The sequence below is a fragment of the Salvelinus fontinalis genome, chromosome 13 (assembly GCF_029448725.1).
Source record: "Salvelinus fontinalis isolate EN_2023a chromosome 13, ASM2944872v1, whole genome shotgun sequence".
Taxonomy (NCBI): Eukaryota; Metazoa; Chordata; class Actinopteri; order Salmoniformes; family Salmonidae; genus Salvelinus; species Salvelinus fontinalis.
Genome location: NC_074677.1, coordinates 27,689,419 through 27,709,046, shown reverse-complemented (window position 1 = coordinate 27,709,046; position 19,628 = coordinate 27,689,419). Strand labels below are relative to the sequence as shown.

Below are 19,628 nucleotides of genomic sequence, written 5' to 3'. Positions count from 1 at the left end.
AGGAGAGTTAGTACGTGGGACTGATACAGGAGGTGCAGGACTAGGGAGGCGTACAGGAGGCCTGGTTCGTGGGACTGTCATTCCCAGGCGGTTAGCACGCACATCAGGACGAGCATGGAGAGCTGACTCAGGTAACATCACATCCCGCACACGCTCTGTCGGGTGGATCTTGTGCCTCACGCACCAACACAGCAGCTCCCTCATTTCACTCTCTTTCAACCTCCCCATTAAATCCTTAACAGTCTCTGTATCATTCCCATTGCTCACCTCCAATATCAGCCCGACTGGCTCAGGTTCCTTCTTAGAGTCCTCACGGGTAGCACGGGAAGTTGACGCAGATCTCCCATCTGGACTCGCCACACTCCCCATGAGCCCCTCCCCAAGAAATTTTTGGGTATTACTCACGGGTTTCCAGCCTTGCTTCCGTGCTGCCTCCTCATATCGCCTCCTCTCGGCTTTCGCTGCCTCCAGCTCTTCACGAGGGAGGCGATATTCTCCCGGTTGTGCCCAAGGCCCCTTACCATCCAGTATCTCCTCCCATGTCCATGAATCCTGTGTAGGTGGATCCTGTTGCTGCTTTACATGCCGCTTGGTCCTGCATTGGTGGGTAATTCTGTCACGATCGTGTGGGGGAGAGACGGACCAAAACGCAGCATGTGGAAAATAAGCCATCTTCTTTTTATTATGAAGAAGGAAAAACGAAACAAAACACTTACAAACTAACAAAACAATAAACGACCGTGAAGCTATAAACGTAGTGCACACACACAGGCTACAAACGTTCACCATAGACAATTACCCACAACAAACTAAAGCCTATGGCTACCTTAAATATGGCTCCCAATTAGAGACAACAGAAACCAGCTGTCTCTAATTGGGAACCCATTCAGGCAACCATAGACTTTCCTAGACAACAACACACAACCTTAAACCATCTATACACCTAAACCCTCTAAACCATACAACACCCTATACAATACAAAAACACACAAACTTCCCCATGTCACACCCTGACCTAACTAAAATAATAATGAACACAAAGATATTAAGGCCAGGGTGTGACAGGTACAGCCCAGTGTTTTTGTATACGTGTTTGTTTTGGGTGTATTAAAACCCCTATTGTGTATTCCCGTGCCTATCTCCAAAATCCTTTATACCAGCGTGACATCCATCAACAATATAATACTTTTAGTAAAAATATGTATCTTTAACTTACAATCTGTAGATACTATGCTATTAGACAGGCTCAGAATTTATATGAAACATCACAGCACAGAAAAAAATATATGGCACATGGAAATCATAAGAGGGCAGTTTACGGAGATACTGTAGGTGGGATGGACAGAGAGTAGCTGAGGGGTGGGTTTAAAAGTGCATGTTCTATAATAGTTATGACTGAAATCACAATGTATAATGTATAAGTACTATCTATCTAGATGTAATGTACAGTGCATTCGGAAAGTATTCAGACCCCTTGACTTTTTCCACATTTTGTTAAGTTAAAGCCGTATTCTAAAATTGATTAAATAGTTTTCTTACCTCAATCTTTTTTATTTAATTTGTACATTTATTTTTTATTTAACCAGGTAAGCTAGTTGAGAACAAGTTCTCATTTACAACTGCGACCTGGCCAAGATAAAGCAAAGCAGTGCGACAGAAACAACAACACAGAGTTACAGTTGGAATAAACAACCGTACAGTCAATAACACAATAGAAACAAAGAAAGTCTATATACAGTGTGTGCAAATGGCATTAGGAAGTAAGGCAATAAATAGGCCATAGTAGCTAAGTAATTACAATTTAGCAGATTAACACTAGAGTGATAGATGAGCAGATGATGAGCAGATGATGGTGTGTAAGTAGTGATACTGGTGTGCAAAAGAGCAGCAAAGTAAATAAAAACAATATGGGGATGAGGTAGGTAAATTGGGTGGGCTATTTACAGATGGAATATACAGCTGCAGCGATCAGTTAGCTGCTCAGATAGCTGATGTTTAAAGTTAGTGAGGGAAATGTAAATCTCCAGCTTCAGCGATTTTTGCAATTCGTTCCAGTCACTGGCAGCAGAGAACTGGAAGGAAGGCGGCCAAAGGAGGTGTTGGCTTTGGGATGACCAGTGAGATATACATAACATACCCCATAATAATTTATTTAAAAATAAAAAACTGAAATGTCACATTTACATAAGTATTCAGACCCTTTACTCAGTACTTTGTTGATGCACCTTTGACTTCGATTACAGCCGCGAGTCTTCTTGGGTATGACGCTACAAGCTTGGCATACCTGTATTTGGGGAGTTTCTCCAATTTTTCTCTGCAGATCTTATCAAGAGCTCATCCCTCAAGGACACTCAGAGTCCCGAAGCCACTCATGCGTTGTCTTGGCTGTGTGCTTAGGGTCATTGACCTGTTGGAAGGTGAACCTTCGCCCCAGTCTGAGGTTCTGAGCGCTCTGGAGCAGGTTTTCATCAAGGATCTCTCTGTACTTTGCTCCGTTCATCTTTCCCTCGATTCTGACTAGTCTCCCAGTCCCTGCCGTTGAAAAACATCCCCGGAGCATGATGCTGCCACCACCATGCTTCACTGTAGGGATAGAGCCAGGTTTCCTCCAGATGTGACGCTTGGGATTCAGGACAAAGAGTTCAATCTTGGTTTCATCAGACAAGAGAATCTTGATTCTCGTAGTCTAAGAGTCCTTTAGGTGCCTTTTGGCCATAAAACTCCAAGCAAATTGTCATGTGCCTTTTACTGAGGAGTGGCTTCCGTCTGGCCACTCTTCCATAAAGGCCTGATTGGTGGTGTTGCAGAGATGGTTGTCCTTCTGGAATGTTCTCCCATCTCCTCAGAGGAACTCTGGAGCTCTCTGAATGACCATCGGGTTCTTGGTCACCTCCCTGACCAAGGCCCTTCTCCCCTGATTGCACAGTTTGGCTGGGTGGCCAGCTCTAGGAAGAGTCTTGGTGGTTCCAAACTTCTTCCATTTAAGAATACTGGAGGCCACTGTGTTCTTTGGGACCTTCAATGCTGCAGAAATGTTTTGGTACCCTTCCCCAGATCTGTGCCTCGACACAATTATGTCTCGGAGCTCTACACGAAACTGTCTCGGAGCTCTACGGACAATTCCTTTGACCTCATGGTTTGGTTTTTGCTCTGACATGTAGACCTTATGTAGACAGGTGTGTGCATTTCCAAATCATGTCCAATCAATTGAATTTACCACAGGTGGACTCCAATCAAGTTGTAGAAACATCTCAAGGATGATCAATGGAAACAGGATGCAACTGAGCTCAATTTCGAGTCTCATAGCAAAGGGTCTGAATACTTATGTAAATAAGGTATTTCTGTTTTTTATTGTTAATACATTTGCAAAAATGTCAATAAAACTGTTCACTTTGTCAGTGTGGGTTATTGTCAGGAGATTTATGAGGAAATGATTTAATACATTTTAGAATAATGCTGTAATGTAACAACATGTGGAAAAAGTCAAAGGGTCTGAATGCTTTCCGAATGCACTGTACATTTTAAGAATATATTGGAATTTAACAGACCATTTTTGTTTTTCTTAGAATAAAAACCGTACAGTGTAACAACAGTTTTAGTAAGTAATAAGCTACGGTCCAGTTACAGCTTCTTCTGACAAAGTAGAAACAAAAAAAAGTGTACTTTTTTGAGAGTGCCCACAGAACAGAGGAAGAGCAATTCTTACATTATTGTTCTAAATTCAATCACTCTCTTCTTCATCATCCTCATCATTCAAATTCAATTGTAATATATTTTGTCACTCCCGTTTAACAACTCCAAATCTCTTTTGCATGTGCTGCAAAGGGAACACATGAAATAACATGATAAAGGTTCATTTAATAATCGAAAGGGAAAATGTGATTATTTATTAGCCTAGTGGATATAAGTATTTTAGGCATATCATATGAATTAGGCCTCATGTAAAATCATTGTCAAAAGCGCAAGAGGTACTGTTGCATGACAAACAGGTGCAATAATATTTTTCTGCCCGTTTGGAAGGGTGAACAAAACTAAATACATTTTAGGTAATACAAGAGAGTCTGTTCTAATGGATTTTTTTTAGCCTTTCATGCAGCATACCAAAGTTTAAAAACAGCCCGATTTGTGAAATTGATTTATCTGACATTTTGCGGTTGCATGAGGCTTGGTGATAACAGAATCTGTAGGATATTAAACATACACTCAAATAAAATAAAATAAAATCGTATTTGTCACATGCGCCGAATACAACAGGACCTTACCGTGAAATGTTTACTTACAAGCCCTTAACCAACAATGCAATTTAAGAAATCGACTTATTTATATTTACTAAATAAACTAAAGTAAAAAAAAAAAATCAATCAAAACGTAACACAATAAATGTACATAACAATAACGATAATAAATAGCAAGTAGCATCAGTGTAAAAACAAAAGAGTGGCAATTTGATTATTTGTTCAGCAGTCTTATGGTTTGGCGGTAGAAGCTGTTAAGGAGCCTTTTGAACCTAGACTTGGCGCTCTGGTACCGCTTGCTGTACAGTAGCAAAGAGAACGGTCTATGACTTGGGTGACTGGAATCTTTGACAATTTTTGGGGTCTTCCTCTAAAACCGCCTAGTATATAGGTCCTGGATGTCAGGAAGCTTTGCCCCAGCCTTATGGTCAGATGCCGAGCAGTTGCCATACCAGGCAGTGATGCAACCGGTCAGGATGCTCTCGATGGTGCAGCTGAATAACTTTTTGAGGATCTGGGGACCCATGCCAAATCTTTTCCGTCTCCTGAGGGGGAAAAGGTGTTGTCATGCCCTCTTCTCAACTGTCTTAGTGTGTTTGGATCATGATAGTTTGTTGGTGATGTGGACACCAAGGAACTTAACTCTCGACCCGCTCCACTTCAGTCCCATCGATGTTAATGGGGGCCTGTTCGGCCCTCCTTTTCCTATAGTCCACGATCAGTTCCTTTGTCTTGCTAACATTGAGGGAGAGGTTGTTGTCCTGGCATTACACTGCCAGGTCTCTGACCTCCTCCCTGTAGACTGTCTCATCATTGTCAGTGATCAGACCTACCACTGTTGTGTCATCAGTGGTGTTGGAGTCATTCTTGGACACACAGTCATGGGTGAACAGGGAGTACAGGAGGGGACTAAGCACACACCCTTGAGGATCAGCGTGGCAGATGTGTTGTTGCCTACCCTTACCATCCGGGGGTGGCCCGTAAGGAAGTCCAGAATCCAGTTTCAGAGGGAGGTGTTCAGTCCTAGGGTCCTTAGTTTAGTGGTGAGCTTTGCGGGCGCTATGGTGTTGACCGCTGAGCTGTCGTCAATGAACAGCATTCTCACATAGGTGTTCCTTTTGTCCAGGTGGGAAAGAGCAATGTGGAGTGCGATTGAGAGTGGGTTTATGGTTTCTGGCATGATGGCGTTGATGTGAGCCATGGCCAGCCTCTCAAAGCACTTCATGGCTACCGACGTGAGGGCTACGGGGCGGAAATCATTTAGGTAATAATCTAGGCAGGTTACCTTCACACAGGGACTATGGTGGTCTTTGTGAAACATGTAGGTATTACAGTGTCGGCCAGGGAGAGGTAGAAAATGTCAGTGAAGACACTTGTCAGTTGTTCCGCGCATGCTTTGAGTACACGTCCTGGTAATCCGTCTGGCCCCGCGGCTATGCAGAGTGTGATCACACAGTCGTCCGGAACAGCTGGTGCTCTCATGAATGCTTCAGTGTTGCTTGCCTCGAAGTGAGCATAAAAGGCATTTTGCTCGTTTGGTAGGCTTGCGTCACTGAGCAGCTCGCTGCTGGGTTTCCCTTTATAGTCTGTAATAGTTTTCAAGCCCTGCCACATCTGAAGAGCATCAGAGCCGGTGTAGTAGGATTCAATCTTAGTCTTCTTTTGATGCTTTGCCTGTTTAATGGTTTGTCTGAGGGCATAGCAGGATTTCTTATAAGTGTCCGGATTAGTGTCCCGCTCCCTGAAAGCAGCAACTCTAGCCTTTAGCTCCGTGCGGATGTTGCCAGTAATCCATGGCTTTTGATTGGGAAATGTACTTACGGTCACTGTGGGGATGAAGTCGTTGATGAACTTATTGATGAAGCCAGTGACTGAGGTGGTATACTCCTCAATGCCATTTGATGAATCCCGGAACATATTCCAGTCTGTGCTAGCAAAACTTCCTACTTTAGTTTTTGCTTGTCAGGAGAATATAATTATGGTCAGATTTGCCAAATGGAGGGCGAGGTAGAGCTTTGTATGCGTCTCTGTGTGTGGAGTAAAGGTGGTCTAGAGTTTTGTTTTTTGGTTGCATGTGACATTCTGGCAAAAATTAGGTAAAACGGATTTAAGTTTGCCTGCATTAAAGTCCCCGGCCACTTGGAATGCCGCTTCTGGATGAGCATTTTCTTGTTTGTTTATGGCCTTATACAGCTCGTTGAGTGCAGTCTTAGTGCCAGCATCGGTTTGTGGTGGTAAATAGACTGCTATGAATAATATAAGTGAGAACTTTCTTGGTAGATAGTGTGGTATACAGCTTATCATGAGGAATTATACCTCAGTCGAGCAATACCTTGAGACTTCTTCAATATTAGACATCCCGCACCAGCAGTTGTACAAATATACACACACCCCCGCTCCTCGTCTTACCAGACGTAGCTGCTCTGTCCTGCTGAAACACGGAGAAGCCAGCCAGCTCTATATTATCTGTGTCGTCGTTCAGCCAAGTCTTGGTGAAACAACAGTTTTTAATATCCCGTTGGTAGGATAGTCTTAATCACAGATTGTCCAGTTTATTTTCCAATAATACAAAGGGTAGTGGTGGTTTTCCTTCTCGTCGGCAAATTCTTACAATGCACCACGCCCTCCTCCCCCTTTTTCTCCGTATTTTCTTCACACTGATGATGGGGATTTGGGCCTTGTCTCGACAAAGCAGTATACCCTTCGCGTCGGACTCATTAAAGAAAAAATCTTCATCCAGTTCGAGGTGAGTAATGTTCTGTTCTGATGTCCAGAAGCTATTTTCGGTCAAAAGAGATTGTAGCAGCAACATTATGTACAAAATGAGTTACAAACAATGTGAAAAAATGAGCAAAATAGCACAGTTGGTTAGGAGCCGTAAAACGGCAGCCCTCCCATCTGGCGCCATTACATCTGCATTAAAGGAGCGCCGCTTCTGGATGAAAATGTTCTTGTTCGCCTATGGCCAAATACAGCTCGCTTATGGCCTTATACAGCTTTTTGCTTAAGAAAATGCTCATCAGGAAGCGGCGCTCCTAGTGGCCGGGTTCTTTAATCCGCACGCTTATAAGAATATAGGCAACAGAAGCAAGAACAGAAGTATAAGGCTGAGTGACTCACTCATTCCTGGCTTTCATTCAAAATAAGTTATATTATAATGCAGGGTTAAAGACATGCAGTCTCTCCTCTAGCTACAGCTAATGTCATTTGAATTATTATGTAAATTAATATATTTGTAAGGGTTGATGCATTTTCTGTTAGGGCAAGTCTGGTCTGTGATATTGAGTTAGAAATGTAAAACTTTAGAGTACTTAAGCCTTGAATACATTGCACGTTTGCTCTTTTATGGCCATTAGGCTACAATAGGACTCAACTCTGACTGACCGCAGCATCTATCAGTAGTCTAAACTATGACACGAATTGTGGGATTTTAGGATACTAGGAAAAATAGGATACTTTGAATACTTATGTAAATGTGATGTGTGTGTATATATATATATATATATATACATATATATATGTTTTATACATTTACAAAAAATATAAAAATCTGTTTTTGCTTTGTCATTATGGGGTATTGTGAGTATATTGATGAGGGAATAAAATAAAAAATAAAAAAAGAAGAAGAAGGCTGTAACGTAACAAAATGTCGAAAAAGTCAAGCGGTTTGAATACTTTCCGAATGCGCTGTAAATTAATATCACCCTGTAGCACTCACTCCTGAGCAAGGCAGTTAAGCCACTGTTCCCCGGGCGCCAAAGACGTGGATGTCGATTAAGCCCCCCACACCTCTCTGATTCAGAGGAGTTGGGTTAAATGTGGAAGACACATTTCAGTTCAAGGCATTCAGTTGTACAACTGACTAGGTGTGCCCCTTTTCCTTTCTATCATCATGAAGTGCTTTGAGAGGCTAGTTAAGGATCATATCTCTTACATCTTACCCGATAACTTAGACCCACTACAATTTGCATACCGCCCCAACAGATCAACGGATGAAGCAGATGCAATCGCCATCACGCTGTTCACTGCCCTATCCCATCTGGAGAAGAGGAATACCTATCATAGTGCCCTCCAAGCTCATCACTTAACTTGGGGCCCTGGGTCTGAACCCCGCCCTGTGAAACTGGGTCCTGGACTTCCTGACGGGCCGACCCCAAGTGGCGAAGGTAGGCAACAACACCACCGCCACACTGATCCTCAACACAGGAGCCCCACAAGGGTGCGTGTACAGCCCCCTCCTGTACTCCCTGTTCACCCATGACTGTGTGGCCACGCACGTCTCCAACTCAATCATCAAGTTTGAAGATGACACAACAGTGGTAGGTCTGATTACCTGCAATGACGAGGCCGCCTATAGGGAGGAGGTGAGAGCCCTGGTAGAGTGGTGCCAGGAAAATAGCCAGTCACTCAATGTCAACAAAACGAAGGAGCTGATCGTGGACTTCAGTAGACAGCAGAGAGAGCACGCCCCCATCCACATCGACGGGGCCGCAGTGGAGAGGGTGAAAAGCTTCAAGTTCCTCGGTGTGCACATCACTGACAACAGGAAATGGTCCATTCACACAGACAGTGTGGTGAAGAAAGGGAAAGGGGGATACCTAGTCAGTTATACAACTAAATGCCTTCAACTGAAATGTGTCTTCGGCATTTAACCCAACCCCTCTGAATCAAAAAGGCACAATAGCGCCACTTCAACCTTAGGAGGCGGAATTTTTTGGGGCTTGGCCCCTAAGACCCTCACAAAATTCTACAGATGCTCAACTGTATCACTGCCTGATACGGCAATTGCACTGTCCTCAACCTCAGAGCTCTCCAGAGGGTGGAACAGTCAGACCAACGCATCACCGGGGGCACACTGCCTGCCCTCCAGGACATCTACAGCACCCGGTGTCATAGAAAGGCAAGAAGATCATCAAGGACCTCAGCCACCCGAGCCACGGCCTTTTCAACCCCCCACATCTAGAAGCCGGAGACAGTACAGATGCATCAAAGCTGGGACCGAGAGACTGAAAAATAGCTTCCATCTCCAGGCCATCAGACTATTAAATAGTCACCACTAGCCTGCCTCTGCCCAGTACCCTGCCCTGAACCTTAGTCACTGTTTCTAGCCGGCTACCACCCAGTACTCTACCCTACACTTTATAGACTTTAGTAATGTTTGCATACTGTTTAACCCACTTCATATGTATATACTGTATACTTCTAGTCAAGGCTGATCCTATATAACTACTGCTGTACACACCTTTTCTATTCATATACTGTCCATACTGTCTATTTCACACCATTATACACATATGCTGCATATTTATATTCCGGACTCTGACATAGCTCCTTCTGATATTTCTGATATTTGTGTGTAATGTTTTGTATTGTTAGGTATTACTGCACTGTTGGAGCTAGAAACGTAAGCATTTCGCTGCACCTGCGATAACATCTACAAAATATGTGTACACAACCAATATAATTTGATTTATGTCTATTATTGAGGGGACTGTACAAATCATCAAGGACCCCCCCCCCCCCCCCCCACCCCCCCACATGGATTGTGTTTTGCTAGGCTGACTTACACTGTGGCCTTAGTGGTCGGACGCAGTGTCAGGCTGAGATGAAGGAAACCCATTTCCCACATATTGAGGAGGAGTTATATTTTCATTTCACAGCAGGGGTTAACCATTATGTGTGTGGGAAATCACAGTGCTATGGGACCTAAGCCTGACTAAACATCCATAAAGTGTCCACGCAGCAAACTAGCGACACAGGATATTTCCGGTATCGTCCTATGGGGAATAGGAGAATGTGGCTTGTATGTGTGTGTGTGTGTGACTAACGTGACCTAGTGAGTGAGAGCAATAAAAAAAGTAACTTCCCAGTCAGAGACGCTGATCATGTGCTCACTGGCGTGACATCAAAGTCATTATAACTGTCCATTGTGATTGGTTGTTGTGACTGAGTGTGACTGTGACACGTGGCACATGGAGGTGTAATTCAGATAGATACTATCAGTTTCACAGCAGCATCAGGGAGGCCAGGCTGGGGCACAATGGAAAGCATTGTGTCGTGACGTTGGGTCCTGCTCACTCTCTCCTCCTGAACTTTATTCATGGGTATTTCCTTGGAAGTTGGCTTAGGTGAAGTTCTAATTTCCCAGTAAATGGAGAATACCTCAGGGCACAACATGCGGTCTTCCCGAATGGCACCCTATTACCTATTTAGTGCATTACTTTTGACCAGGGCCCACAGGGTAGGGGCCACTTGGGACGCAGTCATAGAGAGTGACTCAGAAGGCTAATGAAATGTAGTGTCTCTTCCATAGAAATGAAACACTCAGTAGTTTTAGTTTCTTATTATTTATTGGTTGCAAAGAGACTTGATGCACACTAAGTAAATCACACTAAGTGTAATAGTCTGAAGAAGAGTCGCCACCTAGATGCATAGATCTCTAAGACAATCCCTAGCCTTGCCCCGTCCACATGATGGAACACTGTTGGTTTCGGACCGTGCTACCACCCATCCAGGAAGGCAGCATCATCAAGGACCCCACACACCCGCGCCATGAGCTGTTTTCTCCCTTATTGTAGGGCAGACGGTATTGGAGAAGTCTGATACCAACAGGCTCAGAGACCATTTCTATCTACAAGTCATCAAACTGCTGAAGACTTGAACTGGACTGACCACCTGCTTGGATTCTGTGCACCTTAGCACACATGCACTCACTCAAGCACACACCCACACAGACATAGAGATATACAATACATGATCAAAAGTATGTGGACACCTGCTCGTCGAACATCTCATTCCAGTTGTAGATAGCAGATAGCACAATGCAGATTGGTGAAACATTTAAGTGTAAGGAAGGGGGAAAATACTTTTTCACAGCACTGTAGGTGATACAGATGAATGTGATTGAATGGAGACAAAGTTTTGAATTAAAAGGGTTTGTTCAAAAACTTTGTTCAAATGCTGTAAAATCTTTAAGGTCTCTATACCTGAAGGGACCGCAGCTGTGCCTAAATATGGGTTTTGCTGTGCTCAATCACACACTCCCAATAAGCTAATGTCTAAGTAAAAACAATACATTCAACGTCCTTGGTGATCCACAACTGGGAGAGAAAAAGACAAAAACATTGTGTTGCATAGGATCTCTCTCTCTCTCTCTTTCTCTCTCATTCTTTCTTTCTCTCCTGATGCGTACAACACCAGCAACACCCCAGCCTACCCTGATGATACATTCATGCCATAAAGACAGTCTGCACCAGGCCTCCTATTCAACTCTGTGACTCCTTTCAATATTAAAAAACAGAAGTCTATTTCAAGCATTTATTTATTTATTTTAAATCCCTCTTAAAGAGGGTTGCCTGGCAACGGTGGGGAGGCTGATGAGGAGTGAGAGAGAGGAAAAAGAGAGAGGTGTGAGGGAGGGAGGGGCACAGATGATGGTTTGGAGAAGAGGAGAGCCAGACAGATGAAGGCTTTATTAGTACTGTATTGGTGAAAATAAGTGCTGGAACAGAGAAGCTCTCTGGTAGAATAGCATGCAGTGATGTGGGAGCTACACAATACACATCATGATCCTACGTGGAGAAATAGTTCAAATGGACGGTGGGTACCAACACCTGAGCAGCCTGACACTTATAATGTCAGGTGATGCACCTGCTGCACCAATGAAGTGCAGCTTTCCTCCAAATTAATTATCCCTCCAACTTTTCAAGAAAATCTGATGCCCAAAGGAATGCAGGTGCAGCGGAGGTAATTTGCAATCACGCTCTCGTGATTGGTAGCCCTACCTGAGACTCATAAGCCCAATAGTTGCCCTCGGATCAGAGGAATTTTCCTTTGGTCTAATGGTTAAAACTTAATTTTGGTTCTCGAACGAGAGCTACTGGTCACAAATCCCACCTGTTACACAGGCAACTGTCATCTACACTGAACAAAAATATAAACGAAACATGTAAAGTGTTGGCCCCATGTTTCATGTGCTGAAATAAAAGATCACAGAAATTGTTCATATGCACAAAAAGCTTATTACTTTCAAATTTTGTGCAGAAATGTGTTTACACGACTGTTAGTGAGCATTTCTCCTTTGCCAAGATAATCCATCCACTTGACAGGTGTGGCATATCAAGAAGCTGATTAAACAGCATGATCATTACACAGGTGCACCTTGTGCTGGGTACAATACTACTCTAAAATGTGCTGTTTTGTCATACAACAGATGCCTGAAGTTGAGGAAGCGTGCAATTGGCATGCTGTCCAGCCATGATTGCGCCCCTGCCCAGTCATGTGAAATCCATAGATTAGGGCCTAATGAATGTATTTGAATAGACAGATTTTCTTATGAGCTGTAATTGAGTAAAATCGTTGAAATTGTTGCATGTTGCGTTAATATTTTTGTTCGTTTACAAGATTGAATTACACAAGACACGCCAAAGCTAAACAAAAAAAGTTTTATTGAAGTAAAATACTTTGAAACATGGTTTGATTGGCCATGAATAATGTACATTTTCACAGGCACCTACGGAGACAGGTTAGAGGCAGACAGTACGAGTTGATAGAAGGAAAGAAAGAACAAAAGAGCTCAAACAAACATCACATCAGAGTGATACATAGCATGTACATGGCACATGTTCACATCTTCATCATCCTCATTATTATCATCATCATCGAGTCCACTTTCATCATTGTCAACATATGATCATTATCATCACTATCCTCTCGGTTGCTTCCATTTGGCATGTAAACACAGTAGGACAACAGAGACCTACGTAATAGTCTCTAGTGACACACAGCATGACATTTGGCCTTGCAGAAGACAGTGTGGGAAGGCAATGGAGTCAGAGGAAGTTAACATGAATAAAGTCTCCAACCTTCCAGGCTCAGGGAGGTATCACACATGCAACGTAACAAAAGTGGGGACGTGGACTTAGTATTCTTTGTCTGATAAATTGTATCTAAGTGCTTGATTTAATATGGTATTTAAGGGATATATGGACTTTCAGATACTTTTTTCCCCACCTCATTCTCAAACATGTTCTCCAAGTGAAGTGTAACACAAAGTGTGCCTCCAAGGTGTGAGGGCTTAGTGCAGTCTGAACATAGTTGGCAAAATGTCAATGGCAACACACCAAAAACATTTACAGAACACAGAAAGCAGTTAGGAGCGAACACATAGGTAAAAACATTGAGCACATGACAAAAATAAATAACTGAAATAAAATGTAGAACTATTGTACAGGTAGATAAAGATGGCAGGATAATGTTAGGAAAGAAGCACCTTAAAGACACATCCAGTTTGACTGCCTAGCATTAGCATAGCCTAGCATTTCAGTTCAGCACATGGTGCACCAAATAGCTTTTTACAGCTGCTGTAGCTCACCAGAAAGGCTTGTAGAATCACAGAAGGTGTGTAATACAATATAACATAAACGCAGATAAATATTAAAAGCGTAAGTAAATGTCCCTGAACCCTTTAAAGTCAAAGTAAGGTATGTGACACATGAACTGGACAAGGCCATGACTTGACTGTCTGGCACTAACAGACGCTAACTGCCATTTTCACTTCACAGATCGTCTTTTCACATAGGGAACAGCGCTATAGTATTTAACTGACATTCCAAACTTTGAACAAGCATATCTCCTGTCCCGTTTGAGCTTGAATTGTTGTTACTAATTGGCTCAAGGGGGTGCAGCATCATTCGTGGGGAACATGTTTACTGTTGTTTTGATTTACATTTGATTGAGTTGTCAAATAACACAAATTCAATTATAAATCAAAAAATGTAATTTAGGTTAAAACTTGGGTGAAAAAAAATACAGAATTTCAACATTACTGACTTCTTGCAAATCCAATCAGTTTCCACGTTGATTCAACGTCATCACATAGATGTCTTTGTTGTTGTTGAATTCAGTTATTGCCCAGTGGGTCTATTCCATTCTTTACTGAGTTAAAAATTAAGTATATGTTTGGTAAATTGAACTGTTCTCATACCCACTGTCAAAACCTGTTGCTTTGTGCTCTCCTGTTGGGCTTGGAATACTAACAGAGATTTAGACATCCTCCTGATGTTCCCGAGAACATTCCAAGAACTCCCTTGTACAGTAGCACGTTCACTCATCATGACCAGGACAGAGAGTCTAGTACAGGGTTTCTCAAGCTAGGTCCTGGGGATCCCAAGGCATTCTCGTATGGGTTTTTTCCCTTACACTACACAGCTGATTCAAATAATCAACTAATCATCAAGCTTTGATTATTTGAATCAGCTGTGTAATGCTAGGGCAAAAACCAAAACATGTAACCCCGCGGGTCCCCAGGACAGAGTTTGTGAAACACTGGTCTAGTGGTTATGGTAAAATATGGACACACACAAAACATCAGTGCATTGCAAGAAGACCATCCTCTCTCAATGTGTAAGCCTGGCTCAGGAGCACATTGTAAAGACAAGTCATAATAATCAGACTAGAAGTCCTGCTCTAGTATCACGGTGGAGCTGTTGATGTTGTGGTTTTAACTTTACACCGGTTAAAAAAAGTAATATTGCTAAATAAACAAAAGTAGCATAACTTTACACAGTACAGTACGGTATTGACTGGAATGCAGGCAAGTTCATCTGAGAATCACACACAATAAAACACAATTCAATGAGAGATGGGGATGGTAAGAGGAGTTTTGGAAGTCTCTTTCACTTCCGTTGGAGTGCCGAGGTTTTCATGAAGATGGCTTAACCTCTCCGTAACCCCTCCCTTCCCCTTTGACCCCTCTTCCTCAGTCTGATAGAGTCTCTGGTAAGGAGGGTTCAGTGGGGGATACCATAGTCCCATTGTCTGTCAGGGAGCTCAGTCCTATTATAGTCCCACATCCACAAGGAGAATCCCACTGAGTTACATAATGCACAGACACACATCAGCATAGCAAAGGAACACATGAGGTACAACAGCGGCAGAGGAGACAGGAGAGAGAGAGAGGCAGCATGGTCTGAAGCACCTTGAATGGGAAGGACTTAATTATTCAAATATTTTGAGGATTAAAACAAACCAGTTTGGTCATAAATGCACCGCTAAATTAAACTCAGGAGCTGTGACAAAAGTGTAGCAATCTAGAGGATGCCATGGTAGAGGAAACTCCAAGGCCATTCTCGGCTATCCACGTGTTACAAAAAGGTCCCTTTTGGCAATTGAATTACTGTACAATAACGCAGGGCGTTTTTAAAAAATTCCCTTCTCTAGCTCATAATGTGGTTGGGAACTAACATGCTTTTTTACCTAAACCCAGATTCTTAGGAAGACACATTTAGGACTTTAGAGGTCACATATATGATACACTTGTTTGCACTTGTGCACTTACATATGCATCGTTCAGTCATATCTATTTGGCTTACATCAAATTTCTCTAGATAGAACCCTAAAATGTGCATATACCTCATACTAAGAGTTCACCTCAGTCTTCAATTTCCTTTTAAGCCTACACTTCAAACAAATATCCTAATTTGATTGTCTAGAATTGCACAAAGTAAATATTAATAATATATATTTTGAATATACATTTAGAAAAAAAAAAAATTGTAAGCAATCTGAGCCCAGACGGCACTTTTTATAAGACAAAGAAAAGGAGAAAGAGAAAGAAAAGAGGCGTGCGATATTGGCTGAGAACATCAACAGATGAGATGTGGGGGTGACAGTATGGTCACAGCTGTTGTTGCCATGCATGAAAATGTGGACGGATTCTGAATCATGATTACATTTAAATAACATGGACTTTATGGCTATATATTGAAAATATACATTCCAATATTTATATAGAACTATCTTAAAAATACAAATGTGCAAAATTTGTAAACAAATGAGATCCTCAGTGAGGCTGGGAGGAGGGTGCTCAGTCACAGCCTGGTGGGCTCCTCATCGCTGTCGCTGCAGTTCCCACAGCAGTCCTGACAGAGGGCGACAGAGAGCAGGCAATTATCAGGAGGCCCAAAGAGAAGTTCATGAGTACAAGTATTGATAAGGAGACAGGAAACCATTATGTAAGCTTCAGGAGCATGATCTGACAATTCATCTCGATGGTTGACAGTCATCTCAAATAAAACTGTTACTCTGGACCCTGATCACTCTTGACGAACATATCAAGAATATTTCCATATTCCTAACATTGCAAAAATCTGAAACTTTTTGTCCAAAAATAATGCAGAAAAGCTAAGCCATGCTTCTGTCACTTATAGATTAGACTACTGCAATGCTCTACTCTCCAGGCTACCCGGATAAAGCACTAAATAAACTTCAGTTAGTGCTAAACACGGATGCTAGAATCTTGACTAGAACCAAACATTAGCTCATACTACTCCAGTGCTAGCCTCTCTACACTGGCTTCCTGTTAAGGCTAGGGTTGATTTCAAGGTTTTACTGCTAACCTACAAAGCATTACATGGACTGGCTCCTACCCATCTCTCCAATTTGGTCCTGCCATACATACCTACACGTACGCTACGGTCACAAGACGCAGGCCTCATTGTCCCTAGAATTTCTAAGCAAACAGCTGGAGGCAAGGTTCTCCTATAGAGCTCAATTGTTATGGAATGATCTGCCTATCCATGTGAGAGATGCAGACCCGTTCTCGACCTTTCAGTCTTTACTGAATACTCATCTCTTCAGTAGGTCCTTTGATTGAGTGTAATCTGTCCCAGGTGTGCAAAGTTGAGCGGTAAGGCTCTGGAGTGACGAACCGCCCTGCTGTCTCTGCCTTGCCAGCTCCCCTCTCTCCACTGGGATTCTCTGCCTCTGACCTATTACGGGGGCTGCGTCACTGGCTTACTAGTGCTCTTCCATGCCGTCCCTAGGAGTGGTGCATCACGTCGTGCCAGGCTTTTTTCGCTATTCTCGACTTGAGTGGTTGAATCACTGACGTGATCTTCCCGTCGGGTTTTGCGCCCCCTCGGGCTCGTGCGGTGGAGAAGATCTTCGTGGGCTATACTCAGCCTTGTCTCAGGGTAATAAGTTGGTGATCTGTTGATATCCCTCTAGTGGTGTGGGGGCTGTGCTTCGGCAAAGTTGGTGGGGTTATATCCTGCCTGGTTGGCCTTGTCCGAAGGTATCTTCGGAAAGGGACACAGTGACCCCGGAACCCGCCTGTCTCAGCCTCCAGTATCTATGCTACAATAGTCTATGTGCCGGGGGGCTAGGGTCAGTCTGTCCTATTTGGTGAAATGTTCCTGTCTTATCAGGTGTCCTGTGTGAATGTATGTACGCTCTCTCCCTCTTCTCTTCTCTTCTCCTCTCCACCCTTCCACCCCAACTGACATTTACTCCTGAGGTGCTAACCTGTTGCACCCTCTACAACCACTGTGATTATTATTTGACCCTGCTGTTCATCTATGAATGTTTGAACGTCTTGAAGAATGATCTGGCCTTAATGGCCATGTACTCTTATAATTTCCACCCGGCACATCCAGAAGAGGCTTGGCCAACCTTCAGAGCCTGGTTCCTCTAGGTTTCTTCCTAGGTTCCTGCCTTTCTAGGGAGTTTTTCCTAGCCACTGTGCTTCTATATCTGCATTGCTTGCTGTTTGGGGTTTTAGGTTGGGTTTCTGTATAAGCACTTTGTGACATCTGCTGAGGTAAAAAGGGCTATATTTGATATGATGTACTGCAGTACCCATACTGCTCGTTGTGAGATCTTACACAGAGCATTATGGGTGATGTAGTACATCATGCTACAATAGGTGCATTCTGGTGTATCAAAACATACCCATAGTCAATAAGAATCCATACACCTACAGCCCAAAACATACAGAGACCTAACAAATCAAGTATAAAATATAATGTAGAATCTCTGACACACACAACACTGAGGTTTTAGGTTTAATAAGGTTGAGGATCTAACCTGTCTCCCAAAAAGCCTCTGCAGCAGCCCCTGTTTAGGAGCAGGCGAGGGCTGTCCTCTCCAGTCCAGGTCCGGGGGAACTGTCCCATCCGTATGAAACACGTTGAGCTCCTGAAAGCACTCGGACTCAATCATCTGGAACCAGAAAAAAACAATCCGATCACAACCTCAAACCCCAAATCAATAGTTTAACAGCTTCACTGATAAAGAGACATGTCAGGGCAAATAACAGCTTCACTGATAAAGAGACATGTCAGGGCAAATAACAGCTTCACTGATAAAGAGACATGTCAGGGTAAATAACAGCTTCACTGATAAAGAGACATGTCAGGATAAATAACAGCTTCACTGATAAAGAGACATGTCAGGGTAAATAACAGCTTCACTGATAAAGGGACATGTCAGGATAAATAACAGCTTCACTGATAAAGGGACATGTCAGGGTAAAAGACTTTGAGACGGCGTACTAAACGGCACCCTATTACCTACATAGTGCACTACTTGGGCCCTGGTCAAAAGTACTGGACTACATAGGGAATAGGGTGCTTTTTGGGAAGCACACTGAGTATTTTTTGCCAGGATTTTGATCAGAACATCAGTATGATGAAAGTGAAGGCCATCTTGATAGGAAGGGGAAGAGAATGCACTAAAATAGGAGTAATTTGGCCAGTGTCTCTGTCGGCCATAGCTGATGGCAAAATAACTGACTGACACTTTTTGTCTTTGAAATTACTCAAAGTAAATGTGTTTTTTTAAATGGGCTGATGTCAAATCTAACCACATCAGTGATTCAGAAGACTTAATTTGATACTTTCTAAGCCTGTGTCCCAAATGGCCCTATACAGTGCACTACTTTTAACCAGAGCCCTGTGTCTTCTTGGTGCCAAAGCAGCTGTTTTGATACAAATCACAAGTTGCTTTTATAACCCACTGCTATCTCAATTGACCCGGTGTCCGTCTGTCTGTCTGAACTGCTACAGACAGTCGTAGCCTGCAGTATTCTCTGGACTACGACCCCATTAGCCTACAAAAACATACTTTCTGACCTCCTTAGTAAATATGGGTCTTTGTGGCTTGACCTAGTGGCTCTATATTGGGACTTTCCTAAATATTGCTCGGTTGTATGCCTGGGGGATAGTGTCTAGCGTCTGCATACTGAGTGTCTTCATATTGCATGAGACAAGTTACAATTAGTTGACTTGTCCAGGACGTTACGTGATGTGAAACAGGTTCATAGATGAAAAGATTGAGTACAGGTTGCTTCCTTTTGGTGCGTGTGTTATTGTGTGACCTCTGACCTCCATTTGCCAGGGGATGGACACGCTGCCTGTGGACACTTTACAGTAGAATGAGTCATCTTTTGGCTCCAACTCCACCCCCTTGACCGTGGAGAACTGCTCGATGTCCAGCACGTCCTTACAGTAAATGGCCTGGGGCTGGGGAAGCAAACAACAATGTATGTCTGCTGTACATCCTGTGTTGCATGCACTGTACATTTATGTAATCATGTGCTTGTGCTCTGACAAT

The 19,628-nt window shown here is 43.0% G+C and overlaps 1 protein-coding gene across 1 annotated transcript in view; it reads right to left on the bottom strand.

Annotated features, from left to right (window-relative positions):
* Positions 1–12,665: 12,665 nt before the first annotated feature.
* LOC129868343 (G protein-coupled receptor kinase 6-like) overlaps positions 12,666–19,628 on the bottom strand; it is a 48,594-nt gene continuing 41,631 nt past the window's right edge. The window contains exons 14-16 of the mRNA XM_055942242.1: positions 19,400–19,537; positions 18,102–18,236; positions 12,666–16,156 (exon numbers count right to left, since the gene is read on the bottom strand). Coding sequence (XP_055798217.1) covers positions 16,106–16,156; positions 18,102–18,236; positions 19,400–19,537 — 324 coding nt within the window. The 3' untranslated portion in view covers positions 12,666–16,105. The remainder of the gene's footprint in view (positions 16,157–18,101; positions 18,237–19,399; positions 19,538–19,628) is intronic.